General features: G+C 34.6%; 1 protein-coding gene across 3 annotated transcripts in view; it reads right to left on the bottom strand.

Moving 5' to 3' along the window:
- RALGAPA2 (Ral GTPase activating protein catalytic alpha subunit 2) overlaps window positions 1-14,259 on the bottom strand; it is a 407,209-nt gene that overhangs the window by 179,395 nt on the left and 213,555 nt on the right. For all 3 annotated transcript variants that reach the window (XR_003567134.1, XM_027840277.1, XM_027840278.1), the window contains exons 28-31: window positions 12,317-12,427; window positions 9,872-9,940; window positions 9,619-9,753; window positions 7,671-7,854 (exon numbers count right to left, since the gene is read on the bottom strand). Coding sequence is in view for 2 of the 3 variants with exons in the window: in XM_027840277.1 (XP_027696078.1) it covers window positions 7,671-7,854; window positions 9,619-9,753; window positions 9,872-9,940; window positions 12,317-12,427 (499 nt within the window). In the remaining variant the exon portion in view is untranslated. The remainder of the gene's footprint in view (window positions 1-7,670; window positions 7,855-9,618; window positions 9,754-9,871; window positions 9,941-12,316; window positions 12,428-14,259) is intronic.

Below are 14,259 nucleotides of genomic sequence, written 5' to 3'. Positions count from 1 at the left end.
ATATATTTCAAATTTTGTTTGTGGCTTTTTCTTTAAACTTTGGCAGACCTATTTTCAATTCTGTCGTGGATTTTTAAAAAAAGAACTGTCAAACCTGCACTTCTGATTATCCAGGCAGTCCCCAACCTATAAAAAGGTTATTTGTATTTGAAATTTGAATTATATTTTCCCTTAGAAATGGCAGATACGTTTCTAGGCAAACTGAAAAACATTTTGTTCATTATCATCACTTACTTAGAGCCCACTATGTAAAAGACATTATTTTAAATATTAGTTACCCAAAGAGGTAAAAAAAAAACTCCTTTCTTCAGCGTTTCTAGAGTTATCTGGCCCACCATATCTTGCAGTCAAATTCAACAAAAATTTATGAGGCAAAATCTTTGTTCAGTAGACTCTACTAGGTGCTAGGAATGGAAAGACTAAAAAATGAAACAGTTCCTGCCATTAAGGAGTCGACAACAGGGTAAAAGGGAAAGAGAAACAACACAAACAATTATGTTAGAAATTATAAGTTAGAATATATGAAGGGTTAAAGGAGGTCAGTGAGGAATGAGGAACTGAGGAGTAAAGTATCAAAGTATTAATTCTTGCTGAAAGAATCAGAAACATTTTCATTGAGAATATACCTGAGCTGTGGCTTTGAAGGAAGTGAAGGATTACAAGAAGTAAAAATGCTTAGGGAATAGTCCATCATAAGAATGGCCAGTATAAAAACCCCAGAGAAAGACAGCACAAAATAAGATCAGGGGGTGGCTAGTAGTAGAGTTAGGCTGAGTCAAGGAGGGATTGGAAAACAGCAAAAGAAAGCTGGAATCTTTTCCAGGTTGGAGCCAGACCACAAAGGGACTTAAACATAGGCTAAAAAGTTTTATCTTAATGTCGAGGCAATGGCAGTTACCCAAGTTGACTGAGTGGGGAAACAATGTAGGATCCTAAGATATGGAACTGAAAGGGTCAAAAACTGTGCATTAGAAAAATTACTCTGGCAGTGGTATGAGGGGCAATTTGTAGTGAGAAAGAGAGCATATAGGAGACTGACATTCTAGCCTGAATAAGTTACAGAAGCCTTAATTTAGGTGATGGGAGTGGAAACTGAGAGCACTAAAAGCAACAAAGCTTGACAACTGACTGAAGGTAGATAGTGATGGAGAGAGGAGTAAAATATGACTGTAATGCTTTGAGAGTCTGGGTGACTGTGAGAATACCAACAAAAGCAATAACAGAGGAAATTGGGAAGAGGGGCAAGTTCAGGATGAAGATAGTCATTTCAGATAAGATTTGAAAGTATAACATTAACACTTTGCTTTGAGTGTTGAAGTAGAGGCAGAAGAAAGACTGGTGAATTTATTATTGTTCTTCCCTGGCATACTTCAGTTGAATTGACTGCCATTTAGTTATATGACAAAGAGAATTTTTTTTTTTTTGGTGAGGCAGTTGGGGTTAAGTGATTTGCCCGGGGTCACACAGCTAGTAAGTGTCAAGTGTCTGAGGCTGGATTTGAACTCAGGTCCTCCTGACTCCAAGGCCGGTGCTCTATCCACTGTGCCACCTAGCTGCCCCTACAGAGAGAAATTATTAAGGAGAAAACTAGTTCAAGGCTGCTCCTAAAATGCTTTTAAAGAGATTTGTCCCAAATTTCAATAGTATTTTCACTAAGTAAATGAAAAAAAATGAAATAAATTGTTTTAAGTTAAATTTCATTCCTAAAATAACAGTGTGTCTTCTTTTATTTTTAACATTCTTTTCTTTTTACATTTTGAACATCAGATTCTCCCCCTCATTCTCTCCTCAATTCTACCCACTCAGAAGGCAAACAATATAACATACATTTGAAATCATGCAAATTTCCATTTTAGCAAAAGAAAGGAAAGAAGGAAGGAGGGAGGGGGGAAGAGAGGAAGGGAAAGAAGGAAGGAAGGAAGGAAAGTAATTAAGAAGTGAGAAAATCACATTTCAATTTGCACTTAGTTCACCAGTTCTCTCTCTGGAAGTGGATAGCATTTTTTTTTTCATCCAAGTCCTTTGGAACTGTCTTGGATAACAGTATTGATCAGAGCAGCTAAGTCTTTTGCAATCATCATCATTACAATATTGCTGTTACTATGCCCGATGATCTTCTGGTTCTCACTTCACTTTTAATCAGTTAATATAGGCCTTGCCATGTTTTTCTGAAAACTATCTCCCTCATCATTGCTTATAGCACAATAGTATTACACCACAATAATATGTCACATCTTGTTCAGTCATTCCTCAATTGATGAAAATTGATTCCTCATTTTTTAATACTTTGCTATCACAAAAAGAACTACTATAAATATTTTTGTACATATGGATTCTTTTCCTTTTATCTCTCTGGGGCACAGACTTAGTAGTGGTATTGCTGAGTCAAAGGTTATGCACAGTTTTATAGTTCTTTGGCACAATTACAAATTGTTCTCCAAAATGGTTGGAACAGTTCACAACTTTACCAAAAGTTGCATTGGTGTCCCTATTTTACCTCATTCCCTCTAGCATTTGTCATTTCTGATTGATGTGAGTTGTTTTAAATTGCCTTTCTCTAATTATTAGTGATTTAGAGCATTTTCCCCCATGAATATAGATAGCTTTGATTTCTTCTGAAAACTGTTTATATCCTTTGATCATTTATCAATTGGAGAATGGCATTTATTTAAAGCCTATTTTTTAAATAAATTTAAATAAACTATTCAAAGTTTTGAGTTTTAAAGCCCATTTTCAAAGAGCTACTATTGATTCAAAATTTGAAAAAAAAATTACATTATTGAAACAGGAGTTCCTAATTCAAAATTTCAAGTATTGAGGGAGTATGAAATACTATAACTGTAGCAAGCCCTATTACTAAAATCAATAAACATAATTCTTTCATAGATGACCATTTTATTCCTGTTCTCTTTTAAGTTCCTTTATAACTGTCCTCTGCTTGGCATTTAAAGCCCTCAACAACCTGAGCCCCTCTTACCCTTCTGGTCTTCACCTTACTCTCCCCCATACACTCTGTGATACAGTAGCACTGACCTCTTTGCTGTTCCTCAAACAAGACAATCTATCTCAAGAATATGGGAATTTTCGCTGCTGTTCTTCCCCTTACCCCCAGTGTGGAACACTCTCCCTCCACTTTTCTGCCTCCTGGCTTCATTCAAGTCCTACGATCTGATCTTCTACAAGAAGCTTTCCTGATACTTGTTAATGCTAGTGTTCTTCCCTCTGTTCATAATATTCAATTTATCCTGTATATATCTTATTTGTACAGTTGTTGAAATGTTGTCTCCCCCAGTAGTCTATAAGATCCTCAGGAGCAGGGACTATTTTTTGCCTTTCTTTGTATGCTCATCACACAGCAAAATGCCTGGCAAATAGAGATGCTTAAGAAATATTTATTGATCAACTGTAAAGTCAGTGGTAATCAATAATTTAAAAAAGTGATAATTAATGTTCCTTAAGTATGTCAAAATTAACAGGTCACAAATAAGTTCTTGCATTTAAAAAAATAGCTGGAAATAGCTATGGTGAGAGGCTGGGAGGAGAGGGAGAATTGAGATTAACACACACCAAACATAAGAAACATTTTGTACTACATAAAATGACAAAACTATCTCATACCTATTTTTATCTCTCTGCTTTTAACAGAATGTACCCACTCAGCAAGAAGTATCTGTGTACAACACCAGATTTTAATGTTTCTAGCTTTTCTGTTCAGCTAGGATAACAGTAAAAAGGCTTTTTTTGTTTAATTCTAAGGCAAAAATTCTTTCTAGTATCAAAGAACTGTGTTAAGACAAATATCTCCTGGTTTTCAGATGGCACTAAGCTCTTCCAGGTAACTTAATGCCAAGCTAAGGGACAGATTAAAGACAGATCTCATAAATTTGTGTAAATGGGAAGAAAAAATGACAAATTGCAATGCAAACAATATGGGAAAAAAGAAATTAAACAATATTTCTAAAAGACTTCTAAGCCAATAGATAAAACTTTGAAAAAAAAGATTTAGGTGTCATTATAGACTGTTACTTTAAGCACATGGATTGAATGCACCAACTTCAACAAAAAAGGTCAACAATATGTTGGACATAATTTAGAATGGTGGTAGAAATAAACTATTTCACACTTGTGCAAAATAATAGTGTGTCTACCATCCTTGGAATTCTACTCGCAGTTACAGATAACAATATAGGATAGGTCCAGAAAAGAGCACCTACAATGAACAAGAAAGCAGAGGGTGATCAATAAAAGGGAAAAGTAAAAACAAAAACAGGATTCATTAGAAAGATACAAGTTATTAAACTCTACAAATATTTGTTCATGCCTACTACATAGTAGATGATGTTAGGTTCTACAAAAGACTCAATTTTTAAGTAAGTCATAATCTCTGCCTTCCTTGATTAGTCTGAGAATGGTTAGTCATTGCAAATTAACCAAAAAGGAGTCTGTAAGTAAGTGTTACATGTTACGCGTTGTTCTAGGTACTGGATATGGTTAAAGTACATACAATTATGAAAAAATATAGTAACCATCTGATAAAATTATGAGGTCTTTGCATTATAAATCAGAAAGCCTGCTTCTAAATCCTGAGTACAACACTCACTAGATATGGACATTTGGTACAGTCACTGCTCTGAGGCTCACTTGTTTCATTTGCACACTGAAGAGTCTTACAATTTTTGCCTCTCAAGAATGTTTGTGAGGAAAGAGTTTTAAAATGGGATATGACCAGTAAGAGAATTTGATTTCACTATGCACATTACAAAGGTTAGTTACAAAGGTTTGCCTTTGTCCTTTTTTTTTTTTTTGAATGGTGGGATGGGAGAGAGAAAAAAGTGATTTTTTTTTTGAATGATGGGATGGAAGACAGAAAAAGTGGGTTTTTTGGGGGCAGAGTGAGGCAAGCAGGGTTAAGTAACACAGCTAGTTAAATGTTAAGTGTCTGAGGCTGGATTTGAACTCAGGTCCTCCTGACTCCAAGGCCAGAGCTCTAGCTCTATTCACTGCACCACCTAGCTGCCCCGAAAAAGTGATTTTTGTTAGCTAAAAAAAGTTTTAAAAGAAAATTAAAAAAAAAAAGATAATTGTAGGGAGTTATTTGAAGTTTGCTAATTATTGTTAGTATTTGTACCACATTTTGAAAGACTCAGAGAATTCCTAGAAATTGGAGGTAGTTTTTAAATCACTCAGAAGCATTTATTGAGTGATTATTGTATGCCAGATACTGTGGTGAGTACTGGGGATTAAAAAGAAAAAGGCAAAAACTATTTCCTGCCATTGAGAAGTTCACATTCTGATGTGTAAAACAACATATACATTTCTATGTATGTACAGGGGTAATTGGAGATAATTTCGGAGTAAAGGCACTAGCATTAAGTAGGATCAATCAATAAAGGTTTCTTGTAGAAGATGGGATTTTAGCTGAGAATTGAAGTAAAACAGGGAAGCCAGGAGGCAGAGAGGGAGAAAATTCCAGGCATGGGAAATAGATGGTGAAAATGCATAAAGTCAGGAGATGGAATGTCTTATGCCAAGAAGAGAAAAGAGGCAGTGTCACTGGATGTAAAGAGAACCTAGCTTTCCCCAAATTCTAATGAAGCTAGGAGAAGAAAAATCACAAGATACTATTTGGGTCAGATGCATTTATCTGCAGTGGTATTGGTAATGATTAGCTGCACTGGGTGAGGTGAAAAAGAATGAACGAGGGGGAAAGAAAGTGAAGAATCAGAAGGAAAATCTGTTTCAGCACATACAGATCAAGTACCATGGATTCTGCCACAGTGGGAAAGCGAATACCATACTGATCTTATTGAGAACATTTGAGAGAATGCATAAGTGGTGGAGTGAGAAATGAAAGCAGACTGATGCAATACAACTCCAAAAAAGAAATCAAAGGGAGAAGGAGTAGAGAGAGGAGCTAAACAAGGAGATGCAAAAGAAGTTAGATTCAAAACAACTAAATATAGAAAAAGGACTCATTTGTAAGTCAGAGACATATTACAGAATAATGGAGTTATGTGTGAAGGAGCACCTTTCATTGACCTGGCTTAGGCCCATTAGGATTGCTTATCCTGCTTTTAAAATATCAAATTTCAGGGTGGCCCCTAAAAAATATTGAGTAATTTTCTTCACTGGACTGTACAAATGTGATTATTCATAATATTATATTTAGTGACTGGGTAAATTTTAGCTCACATTAAAGGGCGGATAAATATTTTGAGGAAAAATTGAGTTAGTCTGGGTTTAAAGGGAGATTCTTGCTTCCTTCAGTGAGGTTCATAAACTTGAGTTTCAAAGACCACATTATAATGGTAAATTTTGCTAACAAGCAAAAAGGTGTTCAATGCAAATCAAATCTCCACATTGAATTCATGGTTCTTGTATCCTTTTCCATTTCTCTACTCACATGAATTTTATCCTAGCATAGGACCTCATCATTTCTTGCTGAGACTATTGCAATAGCCTCCTAATTAGTGTCTCTACCTCTAGTATCTTCTCTCTAATCTACATAGCTGCCAAATTAACAATAATAATAATGCCAAAGTAATATTTCTATAACACAGTTCTGATCACGTCCCTTCTCTGATCAAGCAGTTTCCTGAGTGGCTCCCAAATACCTTCAAAATTAAACTCTTATTTGGCACTTAAAGTCCTTCATAATCTGGTTACACTTTTTCTAGCCTAAGTATTCATTATTCCCCCTCATACACTCTATATTCAAAAAGGCCTCCTTATTGTTTGTCCACATATATGATACCATTTCCCCCCTCTGCACCTTTGTCTAAGCTGTTCACTTTGATCCACCAGTACCTCTTGGAATCCTTCTCTCCATTCAAAGTTCAGCTCGTGTCATCTCTAAAACACTTTGCTTGATACTTCCAAATACTCCTACCATCTCCTCCACAGAAATTATTTTGCATATATTATTTTCTTTTCTGGGCACGTGTTTTCACCATGTAGAAAATAAGTTCCTTGAGGGCAGTGACTGTTTTGGTTGTTGTATTTGTATCCCTAGGTTGGCATAGTGCCTGTTGCTTAGTAAATGCTTCCTGAATCAAAGAGTTATTTTTATACCTCCAATTCAACACCTTTTATTCCCTATGAGGGGAAGCATGTTGTAGTGGGTAGAAAGCCAGGTTTGGAGCCTGGAGAAAATGTTTCAAGTCCTTCCTCTGACACATTCTGGTTGTGTGACTCTAGACAAATTAAATTCTCAGTGCTCTAGGGAGTTCTATAAGACTAAGTTGCAGAGAAGGTGCCAGCCTATATTGGGAGAGAGAGTTTCTCAACAAGGAGTTCCTTAAACAGTGAAATCACAGATCTAGTTCCTATCCCTCTCCTGCATAGTACGTATGAATTGAAAAACACAGCGGTATATGGGAAAGAGTAAAAAAGCAAAGGGGAAGGAACACAAAAGGCTCCATGTGCAGAAGGTAGCCAGATTGAGGAAAAGCAAAATCAAGTACTCAAAGCTCTCCTCTCTATTGATAAATGCATTCCCTAAGCATGAAATTTCCTAAACTCTTGCAACACTGGTAGAAATAAGCAACAGAGTAAGATTCTGATCCAATTTTGATGTAGACAAACAGTAAAAAGAAAAGTCTCTGCTTTTGCTAATCTTCCCCACCACAACTGATAATATAATAAGTCCCTGCAAATGGGGAGTTCCTCACCTTCAGCAACAGTAAGTAGGTTCCCCAGTTCTGTTGAGGAATGGTACTGTACAGGTTCAGAATTCCGGACATTTGCCAGTGGCAAAAAAGGATCATAATCAGAAGATGAAAGGTCAGCCAGAGTCAATGTGTAGTGACTTTGTTGGGTATATGTGCTTGAGCCAGAAACACAACAGTGCAAAACCTATAAAAATATAATAGAAAGTGGGATTACAAATATAATAAAAAAAAACAAACAAACAGATTAAAAGGTCACCAGATAGGCAACCTACTTTATAACAATTAGAAAGCCCTAATTTTTATACTTGTGAAATTATCTTGTGACAATTATAGAAAGATCAAAAGAAAACAAAATTAAATGGCAAGTTATCCTACTGTGGCACCAAAAACACATTCTTGAGCAAAAAGATTCCTAAGTCTTTGCCTACAAGATGGGAATAAGAGCAGAATGTGATTATTGAGAGGGAACAGCTCTGCGTAAACAAAGAAATTATCTATGAATTGTAAATGGAGTTGAGTATTATCAAAGTTAAACTAAAGGAGATAAAAAAAAGATCATAAGCCTTTCTAGTTCAGTTACAGTCCAAGAAACAGAATGATATCCATTGTGAGCCAGTATATACATATTTGATAACACCAAGAAAAGTGGCAGAAACTAAAAAGATCCTAATCTAAAATAGAAAAAATGGATTAATCTTCTTATCAACACATGATTAAATGCCCTGAACATCAAGTATTACTTAGAAAATAGGAATAATTAAAGCAATTCTTTTTTTTTGTGCTTTTGTACATACAAACACCACATACAAAAAATCATTTTGAGTACTGGGTAGGAATGTATAGTTTTGATATTTCCTTTTTCAAATTCTAAAATAAGAAAAATAAGTGAAGTAAATTTTTTTGAATAAAGTTTTAATAAAGATATATAACACTTTAAAAGATGCTAAAGAAACAGTGTAAATTTAAATATAGTAATTAAGATATTCAAATCTAAAATAGTTCATTATAAGACTAATGATGATGTGCTATCTCTATTCTTTGGAGAGGATGGACAGAGAATTCTGCAACAAACTAAAATCATAAGAACAGCAATGGGTAAAGTATAGCCAAGAAGGCAGTGTAATGCTGTTAAAGCAACACTTATTAGCATATGTAATTCATTTACTATCATTGAAAAGTCATTATTATTAGTTAAAATGAAAGAAAATCTATCCAATAAAAATAAACTGGTATCAAGGCCAACTCTACCCAAAAAAGAAATCAGTCATGTTACTAAAGCTATCCTTGCAAGCAAAATATTATTTTAGAGAAATAACAATTGAGTACTTGGATAGTGCCTTGTACATAAGGATTTAATAAATACTTGTTTACTTAAAGCAATGTATAGTATTGCTTCATTCAGTTAATTTAGTTTGTATCAAAGATGTAAGTTTATGTGCATTATAACCACAGGAACAATAGGAGATTAATGAAATTCTAATTTAATTAATCTCTTTCTAATTTAATTTTCAAACATTTAAGTAAGAAATTATTTCAATATTTTTTATCCTGTCCTTAAAACACATCAACTAAAATGAGTATTTCAATAGCCAGTCAGTCAGTCAATTAACATTTATTAAGTGCCTAGTATGTATTAGACATTTTGCTAAGCACTGCGGATACAAAGAGAGGCAAAAGACAGTCCCTGACCTCAAGGAGCTCACAATCTAATGGAGGAGACAACATATAAACAACTATGCACAAGTAAGCTAAATACAGGATAAATCAGAAATAACTAACAGAGGGACATAACTACAATCAAGAGAGATTAGGTTCTAGAAGGTAGGATTTTAGCTGGGACTTGGAAGCTCGGGTGCAAAGATGAGGATAGAGAGTATTCGAGGCATAGGAGATTTTATGTTATGTCCCTGAGAGCAATCGGAAGAGCCAAAGAAAATCATCAACTCACCCTATAAATGTAATCTAGCAAGGGAGCTCTAGATGAATGCTGATCTTCCAGAACAGTAGACACTTGATGCATCAGGGTTTTCATTGGCAATGCCATGCACCAATCCAATAAGCAGAGTAAAAGAGAAACAATAAACTGTAGGAAGAAATAGGCAATTATTTATGACACATTTCTTGTCACACTTCACCATAAATAATGACGTATTTGTATCTGGCTGCAGAAAATCATTTACAGATATATTAGTATCACCTACCTTTTTATCTGTTTCTACTGAAGAGTACTCAGCACTTGGTAAAAGAAATGCAATCGTGGCCACAAGGATCTGCAAACCAGAGTGACAATTTAGAATTAAAGGTTAAAAGACATCTTCACAACAAAACCTAATTGCTTAAATTCCTGCCAAACTTACTTCCACTGGAAGAAAGTTATACAAGCAAGGAAGGAATTTAGGGAATGCATATAATCATGAGAATAGGTAACAGCATATGTAGAACGTGGATCTATGCTCAGTCAGCTTCAGTGCTACTCCATTTCTTTAAAGAAAGACAAATAACAAAAGAAAATATGTAGGATAACACAGCGAAGGCAGTAATCCGTTCCGCTAAGTGTATCCTCTTCTTAACTTCTGCCTCCAACCTTGTAACACTAATGAAAAAGAAGTTTAAACTTACACAATATCATGAAATGCTTTTTCTTTTATCTGCTATCACTCTTGAAAAATTATCACCAGAACCTAATATTTTTTTCTTTTTAATACTCAAAGCAACTCACTCTTTAAGCTGCAGCTTCCTTTTGGCTTCCAACTCCAGACATGCCCAATAAACTCGTAATTGAAACTTGTCTCAGACAAAAGAGTATATGTAATTTTCCTACAGTCCAGCCCTCAGACTTTTTTTTTCTTCTTTTATCATGCATTCCCACACTGACAGAAAATCAGTATTAGATATCTAGGGATAGCATTTCCATACATATTGAATTTCCCTAGTACATTGCATCATGTAGCAATTACCAGGAACCAACAAATTCTGGAGTTGCTGTTAGCTACCAGGTACCTGATGGGAATGGGTATTTGATATTTGATAGAGTGTATTTAATAGAGGATGGACCTCTAAATAGAGGATATTTATGCAGATTAAGTACCCTTGAATGTAGCTAGTCCTAATGTACTGTGCATTTCTACCCACTAATTATTAATATCACCATGGAGTTTAACATTTTTATCAGTGACTTGATTAATGGCACATATTGAAGATATATCAAGTCTGTAGACAATAAACAGCTAGGAATGATAGCTAACACATTGAGTTATAGCATCTAAAAAGATCTTGGCAGGTATCTGGTCAAACTGAACAAAGTAAAATTTAATTGGAATAAATATAGTCTTTCAATTGGATTTTTATAAAAACAAGATAAGGAGATACATGTCTGGATAAAAGTTTGCCTGAAAAACATATGAAAGGTTTACTGAACTACAAACTCAAACTGATTGAACAATGTGCTGAGAGGCAAGAAAGTTAATGCAATATTAAACTGTATTATACAGCTTCGAGGGACAAAGAGGTAATTATTCTGCTCTAACCTACCCTGGTCAGAGAGCATCTGGAGTATTGGGTTGAATTCTGAGAATCACATTTTAGGCAGGACATTATTAATTGGGGATTGTTCAGAGGAGGGCAGTCAAGAGTGAAGGACCTATGGAAATGTTTAATGAGTAAAGGAAAAGATCTGAGGGGACATGATAATTATTTGTTAAGCATTTTAAGATTTGTCACCTGGAACAGTGATTAGACTTGTTCTGCTAGGTTGCACAGAGCAGAACTAGATGCAATGGGGAAAGGTGTGAAAAGGCACATTTAGGTAGATATAAAGAAAATCTTGCTAACAATTAGAGCTCTACAAAAGTGGAATGGGCTCTCTCAAGATCATTAAAAGTCACCAACAAAAGGCTGCATGACCACTTTTATATGTTGTAGAAAAAATTATTTGTCAATAGTGGGTTGGACTAAATAGTTATTGTGGTCCTTCCCAGTTTGAAAAATCCATATTTCTCAATTAATCCTATTATAACGAAGTAACCAAATTTATAGCAGGAAATTTTTTTCCAAAGAGTAATCAAGGAAAAAATGAAACTCTATATCCTTTGGACAATAAGGCATCTTCTCAAGTTGAGGCATCCAATCAGCTGCTTATTCTTTGCTGTCATTATCTAAACTTCTTTCAGTGAGTATAAGGATGTATTTACAAAAGATGTATTTGTTTTAGTTATGTCTTTCAAATTTTACTAGCACTGCTACTGCCTTCCACCACTGACTACTTCCTTAATTACTAATTAGAATCAAATTGAGTTAGGATCTAATAAATTTTAATTATCTTATTATATATATACACACACACATATGTATACACACATATAAGCTTGTTGATTGACTTATGCCATACAAAAGTGGAAAGGACTGCCCCAGGAGACATCAGGCTCCCTCTCTCAAAGTCTTCAGGCAAAGTATGGATGACTACTATTGATGCATGTTGTAGAGGGAATTCTTTCTCTTTTATGGGTTGGACTAGGCCATCCATGAATCTTCCATCTGTGAAAATTATTTGATCCTTTTCTCCCCATTAGTTTGTACACCTTGAGTGGTACAATATATAATATAAAAAGTAAATGGTTATATTTTAACACTACAAAAAGCAGACCTACTTCAGTAATTTTCCGTGGCAGAGAGTTATCATACTTTTGAAGCTTTTCCCAATAGGACACGAGCAACTGAAGGATATCACAAGCTACCTGAGCCACTATCTTATTTGGAAACTATAAAAGAAAACAAATATTAAAATCAGTATTACACAATTGAACACACATACAAATGTAAATATAATAATGTTCGTGAGAATCTTTTTACTGCCTAAGACATTTATTTATTTTCTGGCACAGAGGGTATATATTTGGTTTATTCTTTTCAAACACTTATATAAATATCTAGCCTTCTGCAGAAAGCTTTTCCTAATGCCCCTTAAATTTTCTGCCTTTCTTTTACTGATTACCTCTAGTTTATCCTGTGCATATGTCTTGTTGGTACACAGTTTCTTGAGCTCCTTAAGAGCAGAGATTGTTTTGTGCCTTTCTTTGTACCCACAATGTTTAGTATAGTGTCTGGCACTTAACTCTGCATCAGTTCACATAAGTCTTCCTAAGTTTCACTGAAATTACCTCATTAATCATTTCTTATGGCACAACAGTATTCTATAACATTCATATGCCATAATTTGTTCAACCATTCTATAAGTGATTGGAACCCTGTAGTTCTGAATTCTTTGCTACTACAAAAAGAGCTAGTACAGATACTTTGGTACAAATGGTCTTTTCATCATTCTTTGACTTCCTTGTGATATAGGTCTAGTAGTGGTATTGCTGGGTCAAAGGGTATGTTATTTGAGTATAGCTTCAAATTGCTCTTGTAATTATAATTGCTTTCATGAATAATCTTTCAATTGTATAAGAATGAGGAAATTATAAAGCATGACGATCTATTTTACAAATGCCTGAGTCTCAAAAGTGTTGGCTACTTTGTGAAGAAGAAAAAGCCAAGATTTTTAAAATGTCACTGATTGTGACTAAAGAACACATGCAGAGAACAAAATTATCTGTCAATAAAAATCAAATATCCAAGGCTTTTAATGCACCTGCAAAAACATACAACATTGAAACATATTAGTAAAACATAATTTTTCTAAAAATCAAATCTGTTAACTCAGTAATTCAATATTAATTAATAAAATATTTTAAAGATACAAAATAGAATCAGATACATTCTTTATTAGGAAAAAGAATGTAAGTTCCATGAGACCAACCAAGTACTACTTGAATTTTATCTCTGTAGCCTCAAAAATTAGCATGGCACTTTACACATAGAAGGGACTTAATGCTTCTTAAACAGAACAGAGACAAAATACTAATAAAGTTTATTTAAGTGACAATAATTTTTAAAAATTCTAATTCTCATAATCCAACATACAACTTTTCAATAATTATGTTTGAAAAGATATAGAACTCTACTTTTGTGGCCTTACTTTTTTAAACTCTTCACAATCTGGCTTCCACTCACTACTCCAGATTTATTTCTACCTCTTCCACTTATGTGCTGCTAGTTCAGGTCAAGCTGGACTATAAGCTACTCCATGCACATATCATTCTAACTCCTACCTCTGGGCTGGATCCACTGTCCTCCCTCATCATCTCCTCAAAGATATCCTACTGTCCTTTAGAGAGCAGTCCCAGTGTCACCTCCAGGAAGCAGTCTTTTCTGACTCTCCCAGGGTTAATGATTACACTTTCTTGAGGTTACTTGGTATTATTTTGTACATATTTTATGTTTACTTAATTGTTGCAGATTTTACACTCTCAAAAGAATGCAAGCCCCTCAAGGGCATACCACAAATTTGTAGTAGGTATTTAATAAATGTTTGTTGAATTGCAACGATAGTTTCAAATTCATTATCTCTTTAGCAGTAAGAGACTATTCAACTTAACTCCTCCCCTCCTCCACCAAAAAGGAAAAACAAAAGAAATAAAAAGAAAATTCTTCTGTGCTGACAAGCCTTCTTTAACAAATTTGAAGTGGCTTCTAGACTACATCAGAATTA

Source organism: Vombatus ursinus, unplaced genomic scaffold (genome assembly GCF_900497805.2).
Source record: "Vombatus ursinus unplaced genomic scaffold, bare-nosed wombat genome assembly UNPS02014841.1, whole genome shotgun sequence".
NCBI classification, from domain to species: domain Eukaryota; kingdom Metazoa; phylum Chordata; class Mammalia; order Diprotodontia; family Vombatidae; genus Vombatus; species Vombatus ursinus.
This window is presented reverse-complemented; position numbering and strand designations above follow the sequence as displayed.